Below are 19,611 nucleotides of genomic sequence, written 5' to 3'. Positions count from 1 at the left end.
TGACAGCTATAGTCGAACTGCTGCTTTGTTTGTTGTACACTTTAGTGGTGTTTTTTTTTGAAGGCGTGTTATAGAAATGTCTCGTTTTAAAAGAGGTGCTAAAGCAGATTCTCTGTCTGGATTCAAGACGGAGATCCAAGAACCCTCGGTGCCGTACGGACTGCTGAAGGCAGCGAGAAAGAGCGGGCAGCTCAACCTGTCTGGTCGTGGGCTGACTGAGGGTGAGATGGACATGGTTATGCTATTATCTATCTGTACTAGCCTTGGATCAAATCAAGTCATTTGACATTTGTATAGGTTTGGTTTGTATGTTGCAAACCAAACGTCAAAGCCTTGATCCATTCCAAGGCTATTTGAGAATTTGACACATTACAGTGGTAAGAGATTGTCTGTACTCACTTGAGTAAAAGATGGAATTAACATTTAATGCTATTCTCTGTACTTGACATTGACATTTGGCCTTTTAATTGATCCGATTCCTCATCCACCTGTTGTAGATGAATCCACATTCCACAGTCCATCCTCTGACCCATGATGTTACAGAGATCAAGTTGGGAACCCCATTTTATCTCTATTTATGATCAGCACTTTATTTGGTTTTGTTTTACAAATAGACAGAAAAAAACAAACACGTGCGTGCGTGTGCGTACTCTGTCTCTAATTAGGTTCAAAGTCCAGAGGGGGTGGCCAAAAGGCTCCAGATTGGCAATGATTGCCATAATGTTTTTTCTATACCGTTTTATATATTACATTTTTATTTTGTTGGTGTGTATATTTTATTTGTATGTCTTTATTATGTTTTGATGAATTGAAAATGGAGGACCCTGATGTAAACAAGTCTTAGTGTTTTTTCTGGTTTTATCCTCTTAGCAGTTTTTGTATTGACCTGTACCTTCCTTGAACTGCAGTACTCATTCTACAAACCGTTAATAAAAATGCCAATCAATCAGGTAGGCCTACATTTTAACTACATGGTAAAATCCTCTGTGTTAATACTGAGAGTCCGACTACACATTTAACCAAATGGACCTTATTACAGGTCAATTTAATTTGGTTACATTTATACACTCAAGACTGAGAGTAAAACATGTATGGATTAAACACTGATGATTCATTTGCACAAATGGACAAATTAATGCTGAGGATTTTACTGTGTGGCTATATCAGAGGTATCAGTTTGGATGTTGACAGTCCACGGAAAGCTTACCATAATGTTTTTCTAACACAAATTGTAGGCCATGCAAAAGGGAATAGAGGTTATTAATGCAAGAAACCGTCATCTGTCTCAGTTCCGCAGAATGTGTACCGTCTAAACGTTGACACGCCCGAGGAGGCCAATCAGAACACATCGTTTGGAGAATCGGATCGTTGGTGGGAGCAGACTGACCTCACCAAGCTTCTGCTCTCATCCAATCAGCTTACAGAGATATCTGACGACATCAGACTACTGTCTGGACTCACAACACTTGATGTAAGTAACACTGTCTGTCTAAAAAGCTCCAAGATGTTGTGCTGCTCTGAACAGAACACTAACGGTAATAGCTTTTGACATGTCTTGTTTGGTACCAAAGTCATCAAAATCTGCCTGATTTGCTGCGGTTTGCCTTCACACTGCGCTGTATAACCGCAGCAATTGGAAACGCAGCAGGGACCTTATCAATGTGTTCAATTCATAAACTATAGCCTACACAGTGAAATCTAATTATACTCATAACGTGCATGTGTGTGTGCCGTCGTGGACTGGACCTCTCTCTCTCCCTCTCGCACAGACAGACAGACAGAATATTCTGTAGGCTATAGTACTGTCTGTTCGTTACAATCTTAATTTCACTGAAAATGTATGTTTGAAGTAATTTGTTTGTTTGTGTGTGTTTTCCAGCTGCATGATAATCAGCTGAGCAGTTTTCCCAGCACCGTAGGAGAACTGGAGCAGCTACAGCAATTACGACTCGGGTAGACGGCACGCAGCCGCGCACACACTCACACACACATGCACACGTGTGTCTCTAACATGAAACCGACCATTGTTGTGAAATCTGACATCAACCTGATGTCAAGTCAATTTCATTTTTATAGCACATTTCATACCAGGCAATGAGCTTCACATAAAAACAGATGTACAAAGTGCAGCCACTACTGTCCCATCCACACATCCACATTACACACAAAAAGCATTTCTGTCTGTCTGTCCTTATACCGTCTGTCTTTTGGATCTGCCTTTCCAGTCACAACAAGTTGAAGGTGTTACCGGTAGAGGTGTGCATTCTGAAGAACCTTCTCAGTCTCACACTCAAACAGAACCTTCTAGAAACTCTACCTGAAGAGCTGGGACAACTAGTGAATCTGACAGAGCTGGTAACTAATAAACAGTGGTGTAAAGTAACTAAGTGCATTTACTTAACTAATACATCGCCAATGACTTAATTATCATGTTTTTCCACTACATTTATTTGAAAACGTTTACTAGTTACTTTGTAGGTTTTGATTATGATTACAAAACATACATAAACTAGAAAAAGTGCCCTTCTGGGCACAGGTCTCCACCAGGTTATCCACAGATCCGTGCAGTTAGAGGTAAAAACACTTTTCGGCCAGTTATAGCGCCACCTTGAGGCTGAGTTGAAATTGTTCATGTGGCATTTTGTCCTCGGCCTAGTGGGAATGTGGGTGCACAATTTGACGGAAATCACGCGATGTGTTCATGATTTGCAGCATTTTGTTTGAAACTGAGCACTCCTGTGAACTTTGGAAGCCAATCTTAACCAATCAGGATGGAGTGTGAGAAATCTGAAAGACCGGTTTGGTTGAATGGCTCTAGAGAGACTGTGTACCAATTTGCGTGATGTTTGGACAAAATCTGTAGGTGTGCTGTGCAAAAACCTGTTTTGCACAAAGCGGCCTCCTGGTGGCGCTATAACAGGCCGTTCTGGAAAGTTTGGGGCAGAGGTTCATCGTTGGCATCCAGGGAGTGTGTGTGCAAAATTTGGCATCGACCGGGTTAACGGTGGCCGAGATTAGCTGCTCACGGACAGACGGACACACACACACACACACACACACGGACGGACACACGGACGGACGGAGTGCAAAACATACTCTCCCCCCATGCCTTCGGCCTGGTGGAGTCAACTACTTCAGCCCTATACGTTTCGGCCATCTGAAAATAGCCGATCTACAAGCTCACTCACATTGTGTCGCATTTTGAGCTTGTAGATTGTTTTTCAAAATATGTTTAAACATTTGAAAACTTGAAATGGGCATTCTGCATATTGAGACTTTTACTTGTGGGAGTAGTTCTACATTGCAGTATTGATACTTTTACTTAAGTATAACATGTGAGTACTTCTTCCCCACCACTGCTAATAATATTCACAGATGCATACATCTAACTTCCAGCATATAGAATACAAAATTCTACATGAACAGTTTAAAGAGAACCTGACTGATGGACAGCATGACTTTATTTTGATTGATTGATTGATTGATTGATTGAAGGACGTCTCAAGCAACAAATTGAAGTCCCTGCCCTCCAGCCTGGGCGGCCTGGTTCGTTTGCAGAAGCTGGACCTGTCTCACAACCTGCTCACCTGTCTGCCTGACAGCCTCGGCCACCTGTCTGGTAAGATGACATGTCTGTCTGTCTTCATCCATTTCTTGGCTTCCAGACATTTGCATATAAAACAAGAATGACACGCGTATCATTAACTGCCAGGTGAAACAAGCGCTCTCCGTTGTGCATCTGTCCCCCCGTTTGTCAAGGACGTCCAAAAAATGATACAGTATGTAGTTCGGCCGCCGAACTCCATCTGAAAATGTTTTGTACCCCCCCAGAGGCAAAGATTTGAGTTAAAAACGTTCGCTGTGAAAGAATACAATTATATTCAAAGATTCGTGACACATTTTGTCAATAAACAAACAAACAATATGTTTACATGCGTGTTTGAGGCGCTACATAGACAAAGCGTTGCCGCCATATCGGAGTGATGGCGGCCCGATCGGTGAACCAATCAGGGTGTGCGCAAATCTGAGCCGCGACCCTCCCATCTAGGCCAGAAAGGTCTAGCGTTAGCTCAGGCTAGGTTCCTGGCGAAACATCACGTTTCTCTTTTGGGGTCTCGAGCTAAAACATTTTGGGAACCAGTGTCATGTAGCATGTGCATCTCTTGGGGTGCTTATCTGACACACCAACAGTCCGACATGCACAAATCACCCGTTGCTCCCGACATGCGTTCAGTCCGCCATGCGTTGCATCCCGCGTGCGGTTTGGGGTATAGGGTGTTGGACTAATGACTGTCGGACTGTTAGTATGTCAGAACTTATGCCTGTAGTGTACCCCGTGTCTTTGTCCACAGGCCTGAAACTACTGGAATGCAGCAACAATCAGTTGACTGGCTTTCCAGCGAGCCTGTCAGCGATGGTCGCTTTGGAGCAGCTCTTCCTGAGACACAACAGGCTCCGCCTCCTCCCACAGCTTCCCGCCCCTAGCCTGAAGGTATTTAATTAATTAAGCAGTGATTCTCAACCTGTGGTGTTGTGTACCACTGGTGGTACTTGAGCCCCCCCTCTGGTAGTACACGGAGAAGTTGCCCAAAAAAAAGGAGAAAAAAGACCAAAGTGGAGTGAAATATTTATATTACTACAGATTATTATTCTGACCAAGCAATTGGTTGAAATAAGCTATGACAGCACACACCTAGCCGTTAATAGAAGATTTGAGAACCGATCAATCACATTAGAAATTTCAGTTGTGCTGATTAGTGATTAGACTGAGTTTTGTCCGAGCATTATTGGCTTAGGAATGGAACAACAAAAAAACAAAAAATCAAGGAATAAATTAAAATGCCCCTCCCTCCTGTGTTAACTGTGCATAGCTGAATAAGATGGGGCAGGTATATGCACCTATATCAGTTATTATGGTGGTACTAACAGTTCTCTGAAAAAACTATGTTTCTATATCAATGGTGCTCAAACCTTTTCATGTCATGGACGTCCAAAATGATATGTAGTTCGGCCGCCAACCCCCATCTGAAAATGTGTTGTACCCCCCAGAGGCAAAGATTAGAGTTAAAAACGTTTGCTGTGAAAGAATAGAATTATATTCAAAGATTCGTGACACATTTTCACGATTGTAAATAGCAGATATACAAGCTCATAGTGCAGCACCGTGTGCCGCGCTATGAGCTTGTAAATCTGCTATTTCTCAACAGCTAAAGTTTAAGATAATGGTTAAAGTGATTAAAGGCTAATGTGACATAGATGCGTTCCAGGTCTTAATTTAACAGTTTAAAAATCACACCCGTGTGAAGTGAGGGGCGCTAATATATTAAAGTCTAACTGTATATAGGAGGGGCTAGTGCCCCTCAAAAAAGTGGCCTGTTGAAAAATACATAAAACACATGTGAACAAATCAAGACAGGGTCTAATAATGGCGTGGTTCCCCGGCCTGTGATGTCGGTCATCGATGACCCCTTTGACTTCCATCCATGATAAATGAAAAGTTAAATATTTCAGAAAATATGTTTAAAACATACATGAAGACATGCGTGGAGGTACTTCCTTGGCCTATGGCTTGTTGATATCAGGTTGATGTCATGGACCCTCCATATTTGGTCATGACCGGAAGAAGCCAACCCTGTAAATACAGGATCTTTTTTTTCTCCTTCGTCATTGGACGGGAAAACATTGAAATGTTTAGATTATTTTATGCGGCTGTGTCACAAACGAGGAAGAATATATTGTCCAGTCAGTGGTGTCTGTTCTCTCAAGTAGAGGAACATCTCCCATAAGGATTGGAACACCCGGACGCACTGGAACTCCCGAACGGAGGTGTTGCCTCAGAGGAGATGGCCCCCCACGGCAAGCATGCCAAGGAGCTCAGAGTCCTGGGCCTCAACCTGAGCCGCTTCGGCACCGCAACGCAGTTCTTCATCTGCGTGGCCGGCGTCTTCGTCTTCCACCTCTTCTACGGCTACCTGCAGGAGCTGATATTCTCCTTGGAAGGCGTCAAACCTTTCGGATGGTATCTCACCCTGGTGCAGTTTGGCTTCTACTCCGCGTTCGGCCTGGTGGAACTGCAGCTCGTCACCAAGGACAGACGGAGGATACCCGGGAAGACGTACATGATCATAGGTTTTCTGACCCTGGGCAGCATCGGGCTGTCCAGCAGGTCTCTGGGATACCTGAACTACCACATGCAGGTCATCTTCAAGTGCTGCAAACTCATCCCCGTCATGATCGGAGGCGTGTTCATCCAGGGTAAGCGCTACAGCGTGGCCGAGGTGTCCGCCGCCCTCTGCATGACCCTGGGTCTCATCTGGTTCACGCTGGCCGACAGCAAGATGACCCCCAACTTCAACCCCACGGGCGTGCTCCTCATCTCCGCGGCGCTGTGTGCCGACGCCCTCATGGGAAACATGCAGGAGAAAGCCATGAAACGCCACAACGGCTCGATGGCCGAAATGGTTCTGTACTCCTACTCTTTTGGGTTTGCCTACATACTGGCCGGCCTGTCGGGTTCGGGCGGCCTGGGCCCCGCCGTGGCGTTCTGCTCGGAGCATCTGTTGAAGACATACGGCTACGTGTTCTTATTCTCTCTTACGGGCTATTTCGGCATGTCCTTCGTGTTGGCTTTGATCAAGCTCTTTGGCGCTCTGGTTGCCGTCACGGTGACCACCGGGCGAAAGGCTATGACCGTCCTCCTGTCCTTCATGTTCTTTGCAAAACCTTTCACCTTCCAGTACATCTGGGGAGCCCTTCTGGTGGTCTTTGGTATTTTCCTGAATGTTTACAGTAAAAACCGTGACAAGATGAACCTTCCCTTTGTCAAGGACCTTAAGAGCTGGCTGCTGACCAGGATGAATGTCAGAAAACGTCTAGAAATGACCAGCGCCGTGCAAAACGGTGTGACGGGCTCCCCAAATGACAGTAATATTCTAAAAAATCATACCTGTGTGAAGTAAGGGGCGCTCTTATCATCGTACATCATCATGCATCATCTCATACTAGCCAATCAGAATGCCTGTTGTCACAAATTTACGTCATATTTGGCGGTCATTTGACCTAATTTCTCCTTTCATTGTCGTTGGGAAATATGAGTCGTGTGGGGACAAGATGACGTGGATTTTCCCTTCATTGTCAATGGCATTTAATGTTTGTGTTGTGGATATTTTACGTCATTTGGCGGACATTTGACCTACTTTCTCCTTTATTGTCTATGGCAAATATGAGACAATATGACGTACGCTAGCGCCTCTCAAAACAAATCACAGTCAGGTGCCTGATCTGCTTATTTTCCCATTCACTTGAATTTGAACTTGAACTTGTTTTGTTCCATGTGATACTGACAACGGCCACCCATGGACTACAGATGCACAGTTAGCTCTTTGCCATCTCTGGTGTATTACATAATTGCAAATTGTCCCTGTCAAATTAAATACACTCATACACACATATGAAGGCACATTGGGACACTAATGGCTAGGGTTGATTGGCCACACCATATTTGGGCATGGCTGCTTATGTCACGCACACATCACAACATCCATGAACTTTATAAAAGCTCATCGAAGTTATACATCAGTTCTTATGCCGGTTTTTATGCTATTAAAGCTTGTGTGAATTATTGAGGTTTTGGTCACTTCAAATCAAAACAAGGTTTAGTAGCATTGTGCTTTGTTTGTAAAGATGGCAGGGAGCAACATAGCCCAGAAAAACTGGGAGATGACCAATAGCATGCAGGACGTTCAGAGCATAGATGAAATTTACAAATATGACCAAAATCAACAGCAGCAAATCCTGTCTGGGAAGCCATGGCAGCGGGACCGTCACTATTTCAAGTACTGCAAGATCTCCGCGTTGGCACTGCTGAAGATGGTGATGCATGCCCGGTCAGGAGGAACCCTGGAGGTCATGGGACTGATGCTGGGGAAGGTGGACGGAGAGACCATGATCATTATGGACAGCTTCGCCTTACCGGTGGAAGGCACTGAGACCCAGGTCAACGCTCAGGCCGCGGCCTACGAATACATGGCCGCCTACATTGAGAGCGCCAAGCAGGTCGGTCGACTGGAGAACGCCATCGGCTGGTACCACAGTCACCCGGGCTACGGGTGTTGGCTCTCGGGCATAGACGTCGGCACTCAGATGCTCAACCAGCAGTTTCAGGAGCCCTTCCTGGCAGTCGTGGTGGACCCCACTCGCACCATATCGGCGGGGAAGGTCAACCTCGGCGCCTTCAGAACCTACCCGAAGGATTACCAACCTCCCGATGACAGACCGTCCGAGTATCAGACGATCCCCCTGAGCAAGATCGAAGACTTCGGCGTGCACTGCAAACAGTATTACCCCCTGGAGGTGTCTTACTTCAAATCCTCCCTCGACAGGAAACTCCTGGAGCTTCTTTGGAATAAGTACTGGGTCAACACCTTGAGCTCTTCCAGCCTTCTCACGAACGCAGACTACATCACGGACCAGGTGTTCGACCTGTCCGACAAGCTGGAGCAGTCGGAGGCCCAGCTGGGCAGAGGCAGCTTCATGCCTGGCCTGGACACGCACGACCGGAGGTCCGAGGACAAGCTGGCCAAGGCGACGAGAGATAGCTGCAAGACCACCATAGAGACCATACACGGGCTGATGTCTCAGGTCATCAAGGACAAGCTCTTCAATCAAATCAACACATCTGCAAAGTAAACCTGGCTGTCTGCATTTCTTGAATTTACTGAAGTAATTGACTACCGGTTAGTTAGTAGTAGCTCTCATTTCTCTTTGGAGAACTTTTTTTCTTTATTTTTTCTCTTTTTGTGGAGACCCGCCCGACCCCTTGTGTCACCCGTTTCGAAAGCTTTCAACCCATAATCACCGGTAGGTTACTCATCAAGACCATGCAATGGAGCCAGTGGGCTCTACTGGAGCCTACTGGCTGCTATTAGGAAACGTGGAAGTGAAATGACTGCTGCCGAAGCGATGTCTACAGCATGGGGATCCAACTCAACTTGACTCGACTTTACTTGGCTTCTTATGGCATGGCTCAGCAAGAGGCTTGACACCCATCCATAAGACGGTCGGACTGAGTGTGTGTCTACTGTAAACAACCGGACCAATCAGTGGTGCGTCTTGCACTCACTGACACTAGGCCAAACAGCTTTATTACTCTTTAATTAGAAAAATTGTAATGGCAGTCAGATCAAGCTGAAACCTTGCCCAAATTTGCACAGTGGTGATCTACTTAAAATATTTGTTTATTTATATGGTTATGGAAATTCTTAGATTTTTCTTTTAGTGCATGAAAATGATTTCAATTTGTCTTTAATTTATGATAAATATTTTATAAACAAAGGACATTTTTGAAAATCTTTTGAAACGATAGAACGATAAAAAAACCAAAGTATATATTTTACTCACAACCCATAGGAATGGGTTTGTTTGTGAACCAGTGTCATAAATTACTATTGTCTCAGGCCCACCACATGAAGGGAGAGAATCCAGATGCACATTTCCGTTTCATCATTGAATTTGACACGTCATGTCACAACAAAATGTCACAAAAAACAATTGACAGAATATCGCACAGGGTAGCGCTCCTCTGATCTTCCGCTATGATTTTCATGCTATGAAGCATACAGTATATTATGTGAAGTCACAATCGTAAAATGCCCATATATGGAGACCACTTGAAACAAGATTTGAACATCTAGTTCCAGTGCTTTTTATGGAGTGGCTCCTATGGGGGCGAACAGTATGTGTCTGGGGCTAACCTCCCAAACCACTGGACTGATTTTTATGGGGCGCTAGCCCCTCCTATATACAGTTGTTTTTAGTTCAATGTTTGCTTTAAAAACGCCATTGACGATAGAGAGAATTTAATGTTTGTTTTACGTCATCATGTTGTAAGATGATAAGAGCTCCCCTCACTTCACACGGGTGTGATTTTTCTTATGCACGCAAGGAAATGCATATTATTCACATTGTATACTTGAATACGTGCAAAATATTGACCTTTTTAAAACCTTTATTTTGATTCTACTGAAATTCAGTGAAGGTCGGATTGGGCTGACATCTTATCCAGATAGAGATGGCTGACTTCATAGTACAGATAGAGTAGAGTAGAGTAGACATCATGAAGACATCATGAAGTGACCACGTCGTTTTTTTACCCTGTGTGTTTAAGCCACTGCCTTAGCCTACCAGAAAGGTTTGCTTGCGTCGCTTCCTTTTCTTATTTCCAGGGCCCTTCTCCCCAACATAACTGTTATCATTTGGTGTACATTCATAAAATGCATATTCTCATGTATTGCATCAAGACAAACATGGATTTAATTGGTAGATCTCTTCCTTTTACCCCGTGGCAAAGTGATAGTGTTTTTAGAGCGATCACCAAAATCAGAAATAACAAAGTGCTTCACAAAGTTGGAACGAATTATATTAAAAAAATAAATCCAAATAAATCCCACAATTTAGCATGGTGACAGAGGGAGTAACCGATACAAAGAGCTGAAGTAAAACCATTTTTTAAATTTGATTTAAGAGATGAGACAGAATCAGCTCATCAGATGGCCTCAATGACGACTTGAAATAAACAATGCGTGTCTAGGACAGCGGTTCCCACCCGGCAGTGGATCAGCGGTAGAGTGGCCGGTAGAGCAGCCGGATGGAGAACCGTGAGGTTTCCAGTTCGATCCCGGTGCTCCCCCAGAGTTAGTGTCAAAGTGTCCTTGAGCAAGACTCTGAACCCCTAATTGCTCCCGATGAGCAGGTTGGGGCCTTCCAAAGTTTCATGGTTTCCTCCGCCATCGGTGTATGAATGTAAAAGCGCTATATAAATGTGTGTATATGTATATGTATGTGTATTTTTAAGTTAAAACCTTGTTATTTTTCTGTCATAGGAGCTGTATGCTGGTAACAACCAGATTGAGGAACTGGAAGCAGAACAGCTGGCCAGCCTGTCGGCCATTTCTATACTAGAACTCCGAGACAACAAGCTCAAAGTTCTTCCCGATCAGATCACCTTACTGAGCACACTGACACGCCTCGATGTGTCCAACAATGACATCACCACGTAGGTTCAAGGCATTACCATCATGGCACCTCATTTGTTCATGGCATCATCATGTATGTAGTACATTCAGGTTTGGCACAGTGGTGGATCTTTCAATCAATTTGCCTAATGTAACAGCGCATGAAACCAAAGTCAGCACAACTCCATTTGTAGAACACAGCAAAGCTTAGTTTAAAGCAATATTTGTGCTTCCGGAGAAAGCGTAAATGCTACAGAAAGGAATTTGTTGACCTGGGTGACTCTGGCAGCACTTTCTCTTTTTACACCAAAGTAGTTTAAATACAGACACCTTGTGCCCATGCCTTAAGCATGCCTGTATGTCGATTTTGGCTCTCAGGTGCACGTAGCCACACCTTCCAACTGACTTCATTTGACTGCCAGTCTGTTGTAATCTGTAGTAGTAGGTTTGGTGGAGAGCTACCTTTCGGTTTGTACAAATCATTTCTTCGGTTGGATTATTTTACTCTAACTCCAACTATGGCCTACCGTTAACCGTTTCCGTGGGATAAAGCCTGGGATTAAGTTCTGCTTGAGAGACTAAATGCATGCCAAGAAAATCTCTTAAAATGGCCGGTTGCACCAGCCTACTTAAAGGTTTCCTTTTCTACCCATAAGCAAGACCGTATCCACACAGTCAGAATTTACCGGAAAGAAAAGCTCTACTCTATTAACTTAACTGCACATTTACTTGAACCAGAAAATATACCCATAAAACTCTGGAAACCCTTATTCTGTCCCTAAAGTATCTTACATTCACTGAGAGTGAAGGACAACAATGTGGAATCTTCATTAGTGAGCATCACAGGACCTTGCCAAGTGTAAAACATGCATCCTTTGAAAGTCTACATGGGTTGTGCAAGGACGTGCTGTGATTGGCCAGTAGCCACTTTGAGTGTCAGTTGGGGCAAACGCTCTCGCCAGAACTTACAGATATTACAGGATTTACAATGTTGCGTAAAACATTTGTGTTTAGATGTTCATGCATGCCTGTTTGTGTGTGTACATATATACCAGACTTCCAGCCTCTCTCAGCTTGTTGCCCAACCTCACGATGTTGCTTTTGGAGGGGAACCCAGTCAGAGGAATCAGGAGAGACCTACTCACTGTATGTTACACACACATGAACTGTCTCCCACATACTTTACTGACTGTATGTTACACACATACACACACATGAACTGTCTCCCACATACTTTACTGACTGTATGTTACACACACACACACACACACACACACACACACACACATGATCTGTCCCACTGTATGTTACACACATACACACACATGATCTGTCTCTCAACATACTTTACTCACTGTATGTTACACACATACACACACATGATCTGTCTCTCAACATACTTTACTCACTGTATGTTACACACATACACACACATGATCTGTCTCCCAACATACTTTACTCACTGTATGTTACACACACATGATCTGTCTCTCAACATACTTTACTCACTGTATGTTACACACACATGATCTGTCTCCCAACATACTTTACTCACTGTATGTTACACACACATGAACTGTCTCTCAACATACTTTACTCACTGTATGTTACACACATACACACACATGATCTGTCTCTCAACATACTTTACTCACTGTATGTTACACACATACACACACATGATCTGTCTCCCACATACTTTACTCACTGTATGTTACACACACATGATCTGTCTCCCACATACTTTACTCACTGTTTGTTACACACATACACACACATGATCTGTCTCTCAACATACTTTACTCACTGTTTGTTACACACATACACACACATGAACTGTCTCTCAACATACTTTACTCACTGTTTGTTACACACATACACACACATGATCTGTCTCTCAACATACTTTACTCACTGTATGTTACACACATACACACACATGATCTGTCTCTCAACATACTTTACTCACTGTATGTTACACACACATGATCTGTCTCTCAACATACTTTACTCTCGGATGTTACACACATATGTACACGTACTACACGCCCATAAACCCAATATACTTTACTCACTGTATGTTACACACACATGAACTGTCTCCCACATACTTTACTCACTGTATGTTACACACATACACACACATGATCTGTCTCTCAACATACTTTACTCTCGGATGTTACACACATATGTACACGTACTACACGCCCATAAACCCAATATACTTTACTCACTGCACACAAACAGCTACTATTTACACTACACATGTCAGTCTTTAAATAAACTGTACATTGCACCTTAGAAAACACAAATCACATCTTTCTATTATGCACTGGAGTTACCAACATCATTAGGGTTAGAGACAGATATATTTGTAGCTTTGTCCATTGTACAGTACCTCCACATTTTAATATTACCACCATAGCCCTTTTATCAGCCAGGGAATGTTGGGCTACAAGACTTGTGCATGTACAGTGCACAAGTCTTAGAAAGTACGACTGTATACTTCCTCCCTAAGACCACATTCCAACTCCATTGATCTCTGCGACTAACTTTGTTTATTTATGGTCTTTCTGACAGAAGGGAACCGGTGAGCTGCTGAAATATTTAAGAGGACGAATTAAAGGTACAATACACAGTTACTTTCTACTGACTCCTACTGAACACACCCAGTGTCAGTGCAATCGCCAACTCATGTGTATATTTCTCCAGAGGAACCAGAAAACGTAGAGGACAATCCTACAGCCATGACTCTACCTAGTCAAGCCAGAGTCAACCTGCATAGCATTAAGACACTCAAGACCCTGGAATATAGGTTGGTTTATGTTCCAAATTCATCTAGTGAAGTGCTGTATGAATGTGATTACACTGTGAAATATTTTATATATTATTAGTATTACCATAGCCAAGTATTGCTTACATATTTTGTAAAATATACATTTGAACTTCAATGTACATTATATTGGTGACAATCAAGAAACATAAACTGTAAATTGACTCTTAGCAAAATATGACTACAAGTTAACAATGGACTTTACTGGACAGTTACTGTCTTTGACTATATCGGAATACGTTTATATATACAGTATGTGCCTTGCATGTGTGTCTCAGTGATAAGCAGGCAGAGAACATTCCAGATGACATCTTTGACGCTGCAGCAGGAGAGCCAATGACCACCGTTAACTTCAGCAAGAACAAGCTGACTTCCCTGCCCAACAGGTACAGGGCAGGCACACACTTGTGTTAGTTATTTTTGAGGGGCTGCCCCTCCCATGTCCAGCTTTGAGGGTTTGTGTAAACAAACCTTGTCTTAACACAAAGATTGAATGGCCAGTTTTTGAGTGTTTGTGTAAACACAAACATTGAAGACAAAAGTGAGGTCGCAAATTGTGATTGGCCGGACTGAGATGATGTATGATTCCGCTGACTCCAAACAGGTGTGATTTTTGGGGGGCGCTAGCCCCTCCTATATTCAGCTATTAGTGTTTTTCGACTTTTGTTGTTGATGTTGCTTTATTCAGATAGGATGGTAGAATTCTTGGTGCTACTGCCAACATCACTAATTTGGTGGATTATAGACCGATTATAGAAAAGGATAAAACCAGAACTCATACAAAGTTGCGGTTACGGTATAAACCAATTGGGGTTTCATTCCTCACCGTCTTCCCAATTTCCTGCGTGTCTCTACAGACCTTGGAAAGACTATACTTTTCAAACAATTCACAGGGTCTGCTGCTAAGGTTTAACTCTTATTCCTCTTATAACTCTTATAACCACATAGCAGTGGTTCCCAAACTTTTTCATGTCAAGGACCCCCAAATTGACACTCATTAGCCCTGCGGACCCCCATTTGAAAAGATACGCCAGGGACCCACATAACAGAAGATTTTTACGGCTCTAGCAGTGATTCTCAACCTGTTTAATGGCCCCTCCCAGTTTGACATGCATTAGTCTTAATTTCTATTTCTATTCTATTTCTCTCTCTGGGACCCCCAATTTATATTGTAAAATCAATGTTACAGACCCATAAGGGTCCATTTGGTTCCAAACTATCATTTAGCTGGGGACCCCCTGGAACTCCCTCAAGGACCCCTGGGGGTCCCCGGACCTCCACTTTGGAAACCACTGCTCTATACTAGCTCTATTTTCAGTCTGACATAAAATACAGTTTAAAATAAATGACATCACACAGTTGATATGATATTATCATATCAACTGTGTGATGTCATTTATTTTAAACTGTACTTTTAATAGTTCTAAAAAAAAAAGGGGGGGGGGGTCTCAATCCTCAGTGTGTTTTCCGAGAATTAAATAATGATTGATTGTTTTTTATAAAGATCAATTAGATTGTTTTAAATAGATTCATTACGTCAAATGTTTTATTATGCTTTCTGAGCAGCAAGTGGAAAACAATAACCCCACATGTCCTGCACTCTTGTTTTCTCCCATCATAATTTAAAGAAGAGCAACATAGCAGCAGCAACAACTGTCCTCTCTCATCTCGCTGTTGTACAGTCACCATACAAACAAACAATATATGTCCTTGATCCTTGTATGACGTACTGTTGTTGAAATGCTTGATGTAACTAAATATATGTTATTTCATCTCTCCCTCCTTCCCTCCAGACTTTTAGAGTTTCAGTCTTCGTTGGCTGAGTTAAATCTGGGCTTTAACACACTGAGCTGCTGCTCGCCTGAAATCGGCAAAATGCTTCAGCTGACGCACATAGACCTCAGGTACACACACACACACAGACCTCAGGTACACACACACACACACACACAGACCTCAGGTACACACACACACACACACAGACCTCAGGTACACACACACAGACACAGACCTCAGGTACACACGCACACACACAGACCACAGGTACACACACACAGACCTCAGGTACACACACACACAGACCTCAGGTACACGCACACAGACCTCAGGTACACACACACACAGACCTCAGGTACACGCACACAGACCTCAGGTACACGCACACACACAGACCTCAGGTACACGCACACAGACACACAAAGTAAAAGACAGTTTGATGTTCTATTGTCGATCGTCTTATGTTTTCTTGTGTTTCTTTCAGGAACAACCAGCTGAGTGATCTGCCTTCTGAGCTGGAGAAGCTGACTAAACTACGCTCCATTATCCTCAACCATAACAGGTCAAACTGACAAACTGCTCTTTTTAATTAACTATGACCGGTTACATTAGGTTATTCACTCAGCCAGTCCATCTATCAAATAACTGCTCAGCAGTATTTCACAGGTACTTATATAACGTTCAGAGATTGTTCATTTGTTATAGTTCGTTACCGTCGCTGAAACCGCAACTGAAACCGGTTTTGCCGAACTGCTAATGGGGAACATGCATTTAAAACAAAGGCGGCTTGCTGTGGTTGGAGTGATTTTGGACACGTTGGCTACAACAGAAATGTGCATGCACAGGGTGAGGGGCTGCCACTCCGAGGTGAGGTAGAAAGTCTGGTGACGTGAGGTTACTGCCAATGTAGGCTGTCCTTTCTTGTTTTTTAGAAGTTAGACTGGCCAAGATCTCAATTGACTAGGCTGTGTCCGAGTGGCCCAATGGACGCCACGCTGGTGCTGGCACTGCAGCACTTAGTTTAGTTTTCAAGCACCTCCAAAGTTCCAGGTGACAAAAGATGACCTCCACCAGTGTTAAAATGAGCAGAAATGTGTAATTTATGTGGCATGTCAATATGCAGTGGCATGTCAATATGCAGACTAAACTTTACAGAGCTTGTATCAAATTCTAAGTTAGTTATCAAACACAGGTAATTAGTTCACCACTTAGTCAATTACTTAGGCAGCTTTTCAGTTATTCTTGAGGAGCGCTAGACCCTCCTATGCCCAGTTTTGTGCGTTTGTGTGAATTTCAGCGATGATTTGATTGGCTGATCACCCCATTGCGATGTTTTGATTAGCTGAGCAAAGTACGTATTGAGGATAAAAAGTGAGGGCAGAAAATTTAACACGCAAATTGTAATTGGCCGGAATGAGAAGATGTTAAGATGAAGATTTTTTTTGTACCTTCTGGTTGCAGGTTCAAGACTTTCCCTGATGTCCTGTATCAGATCGTCTCCCTGGATTCTGTGTTGCTAGGCAACAACCAGGTTGGGGCGATGGACCCCGGTCGACTTGTGCGAATGGTCAATCTGTCGACACTGGACCTGTCAAACAATGACCTGTTAAACATTCCACCTGAACTGGGCCTGTGTACAAGCCTAAGGTATTACACATACAACACAGGCCGATCCATACTCCAGTTTTAGGTGATAGGTTGACCACCGAATCGGTAGTTGGTAAAAACCAGAGAGATGTGTTTGGGTGAGCGTTGAGTCACTGATCACCGCAGTGTGACATCATGTTGTAGTTTTCCCAACCACCGCGGTGGTCACCTTATCACCTAAAACTGGAGTATGAATAGGCCTTAAGTTAAAACTCTGTACCAGTCTGAGATTAATCCTAACATAGTCCTAGCTCAGTACACAACCTTACTAACCTAACCCTAACCTTCCCGCAGGTGTCTGACTCTGGAGGGGAACCCGTTCCGCACTCCCAGAGCAGCGATTATCACCAAGGGAACAGACTCTCTGCTGGAGTACCTCCGCAGCCGCATACCCACATAAACTCTTCCTCACCCTATCGTCCTCAAATCAATAACGAGGGTCGATAAATCAATGATGTCACCACCTTCTACAGTAAATTCATCAATAAAGCCTTAAAAAAACATATATATATATAGTAAAAGCACAGGTTCATTGAACTTGTCACTGCCATCGTGTACACTGGTCTCATGACAGCCCATCCACTTGCTGACTTTATCACTTTGACAAACTTTGGACACATCATCAGAGTTGTAAACCTGGAATCGTTGGGTGTTTCTGGGTCTTACAACAGACACCCCCCGGCTCCAGGAAACCCGACCGAGGCTGATCAGACCCCGGCCTGTGTCCAAGTGGCATGCATGCATGCTACAGCCCCCACTGTCTCTTGTGAGACTGAGAGACGATTTTTACATCATAGTTCAAGCTCTGATTGCAACGCTAGCTTGTATCTTTCCAGTACTGGATTTGGAACAGGAGGTGCACCGTGACCGGTTACTGTACTGCCCTCTTATCAGTCGTATCATTACAGTACCAGTCAACTTTATTTTGTATTGATGGTGGTATTTCTAATTCTACCAATCGGACATGTTTTTACACTGCAGCTTCATTTGATGAAACTGCCCAGTGGCTTTAAAGGGATTGTGACAAACATAAAAAAAACATTTTTGTAATTTTTCTTCATTTTCTTTAGGTTGTCTGAGCTCAATTGCACCCAAAATACCTGACCTTTTAACATTCAGTAGATTTTCTGTGGTTTACTGGCTCAAACAAGTGCTCTGCCATTTGTCAACAGCCTGCAAATCCCATACATGTCAATGGAATTGTTTTGCCCGTTTTCATTGCAGCTCAAAAGGCTTCCAAACCCCAGAGAAAACTACAGACCACAGTTCAAGTTTTTTGCGTGTAATTGAGGTCATAAAACCATATAGAAAATCAATGAAAATGTATGTCATGAAACCTTTAAGACTATGTATTGTTATACATTCATTTAACTGAGGCTTATTATTTTTTTACAAAACTGCCCAGTGGCTTTAAGACTTCTTGTATTGTTGTAAATTCAAATTGATACTACATGCTTGCTTAGTGTTCCTGAATACGTTCCAAACCTTTTGGACGGGTGCCAAATATGATATAATTGTAACCTTGATTGCCTGCAGTGAGTTGAAGAAAAAAAATGTTTAAAGCACTTCTCAATAAAAGTTCACTATTTGTTCATTAAGAGAATGATGTGTACAATTTATAATGTAGGCATTTAGCAGACTTATGCTGTCATTACCCCCCTAAAGAAAAGGGTCACTATACAGAATAGATCGATTGTTACACTATCAGGGTTCAACTAGCAAATAACAGGCTCACCAAATTATTTTGGCCTTGAGTAATCTATAATGTCCTTAACTGCCACAACCAATTGTCACATTACATACATGCATTTAGGGACATTAGTGTACACGTCTCAGGTTCAGGTTAATTTATTTGTTTGTCCCCGAAGGGGTAAGGTTTTTGCTATGGAGGGTATACACAGTGGTCCACTGTATTTGAGTAGGTATATAAAATAATACAGTTGGAAAAGAAAGTGGCCAGACTTACTACTCTAAAAGCCCCACTAGTGGCACCTAGAGGCCACAATGCTCCTTAGACCCACAGTGATTTGAACCATCCATTTTCATCCTTAGAGCCATATCTCACCACTCACCAGTTGTGCACATTTATCCAAATTAATCCAATTACTGACATAGTAGCAGTAGAATACAGGTCTTTTCACTGGCATAGTGATTTATTTAGACTTCAGATGGTGATCAAGATGATGACTGTGAGACTTGTTTTGAATTATTTCCTTGATGTTTATATGGGATGGCTCCAGACTGGCCTACAGTATATGCACAGGGATGCCGGGCCATTACTAGATCCTGTCACGTTTTAAATTGTGTGTAGTGCCATGTGATCTTTATTGCAGAATGTTTCGA

General features: G+C 43.0%; 3 protein-coding genes across 3 annotated transcripts; all 3 read left to right on the top strand.

Moving 5' to 3' along the window:
* The first annotated feature begins 35 nt into the window (after positions 1–35).
* Positions 36–18,330, top strand: lrrc40 (leucine rich repeat containing 40). Its single transcript, XM_083766421.1, has 15 exons — positions 36–221; positions 1,290–1,471; positions 1,880–1,953; positions 2,226–2,355; positions 3,496–3,619; positions 4,353–4,492; positions 10,881–11,053; positions 12,068–12,158; positions 13,593–13,638; positions 13,725–13,827; positions 14,124–14,231; positions 15,639–15,749; positions 16,106–16,183; positions 17,083–17,268; positions 17,563–18,330. Exons 1-15 carry the CDS (start codon positions 77–79, stop codon positions 17,666–17,668), a joined length of 1,797 nt encoding a protein of 598 aa, XP_083622547.1. The 5' UTR covers positions 36–76; the 3' UTR covers positions 17,669–18,330.
* On the top strand, positions 5,844–6,959 carry LOC310860805 (adenosine 3'-phospho 5'-phosphosulfate transporter 2-like; the record flags this gene model as incomplete). The annotated part of the gene is made up of 1 exon (XM_083767995.1): positions 5,844–6,959. The coding sequence occupies one exon, from the start codon at positions 5,844–5,846 to the stop codon at positions 6,957–6,959; it is 1,116 nt and encodes a 371-aa protein (XP_083624121.1).
* LOC310860801 (COP9 signalosome complex subunit 5-like) lies at positions 7,684–8,688 on the top strand (the record flags this gene model as incomplete). The annotated part of the gene is made up of 1 exon (XM_083767981.1): positions 7,684–8,688. The coding sequence occupies one exon, from the start codon at positions 7,684–7,686 to the stop codon at positions 8,686–8,688; it is 1,005 nt and encodes a 334-aa protein (XP_083624107.1).
* Positions 18,331–19,611: the final 1,281 nt, after the last annotated feature.

The sequence above is a fragment of the Protomyctophum parallelum genome, assembly GCF_964188405.1.
Source record: "Protomyctophum parallelum genome assembly, chromosome: 6".
Lineage (NCBI taxonomy): Eukaryota > Metazoa > Chordata > Actinopteri > Myctophiformes > Myctophidae > Protomyctophum > Protomyctophum parallelum.
This window is presented reverse-complemented; position numbering and strand designations above follow the sequence as displayed.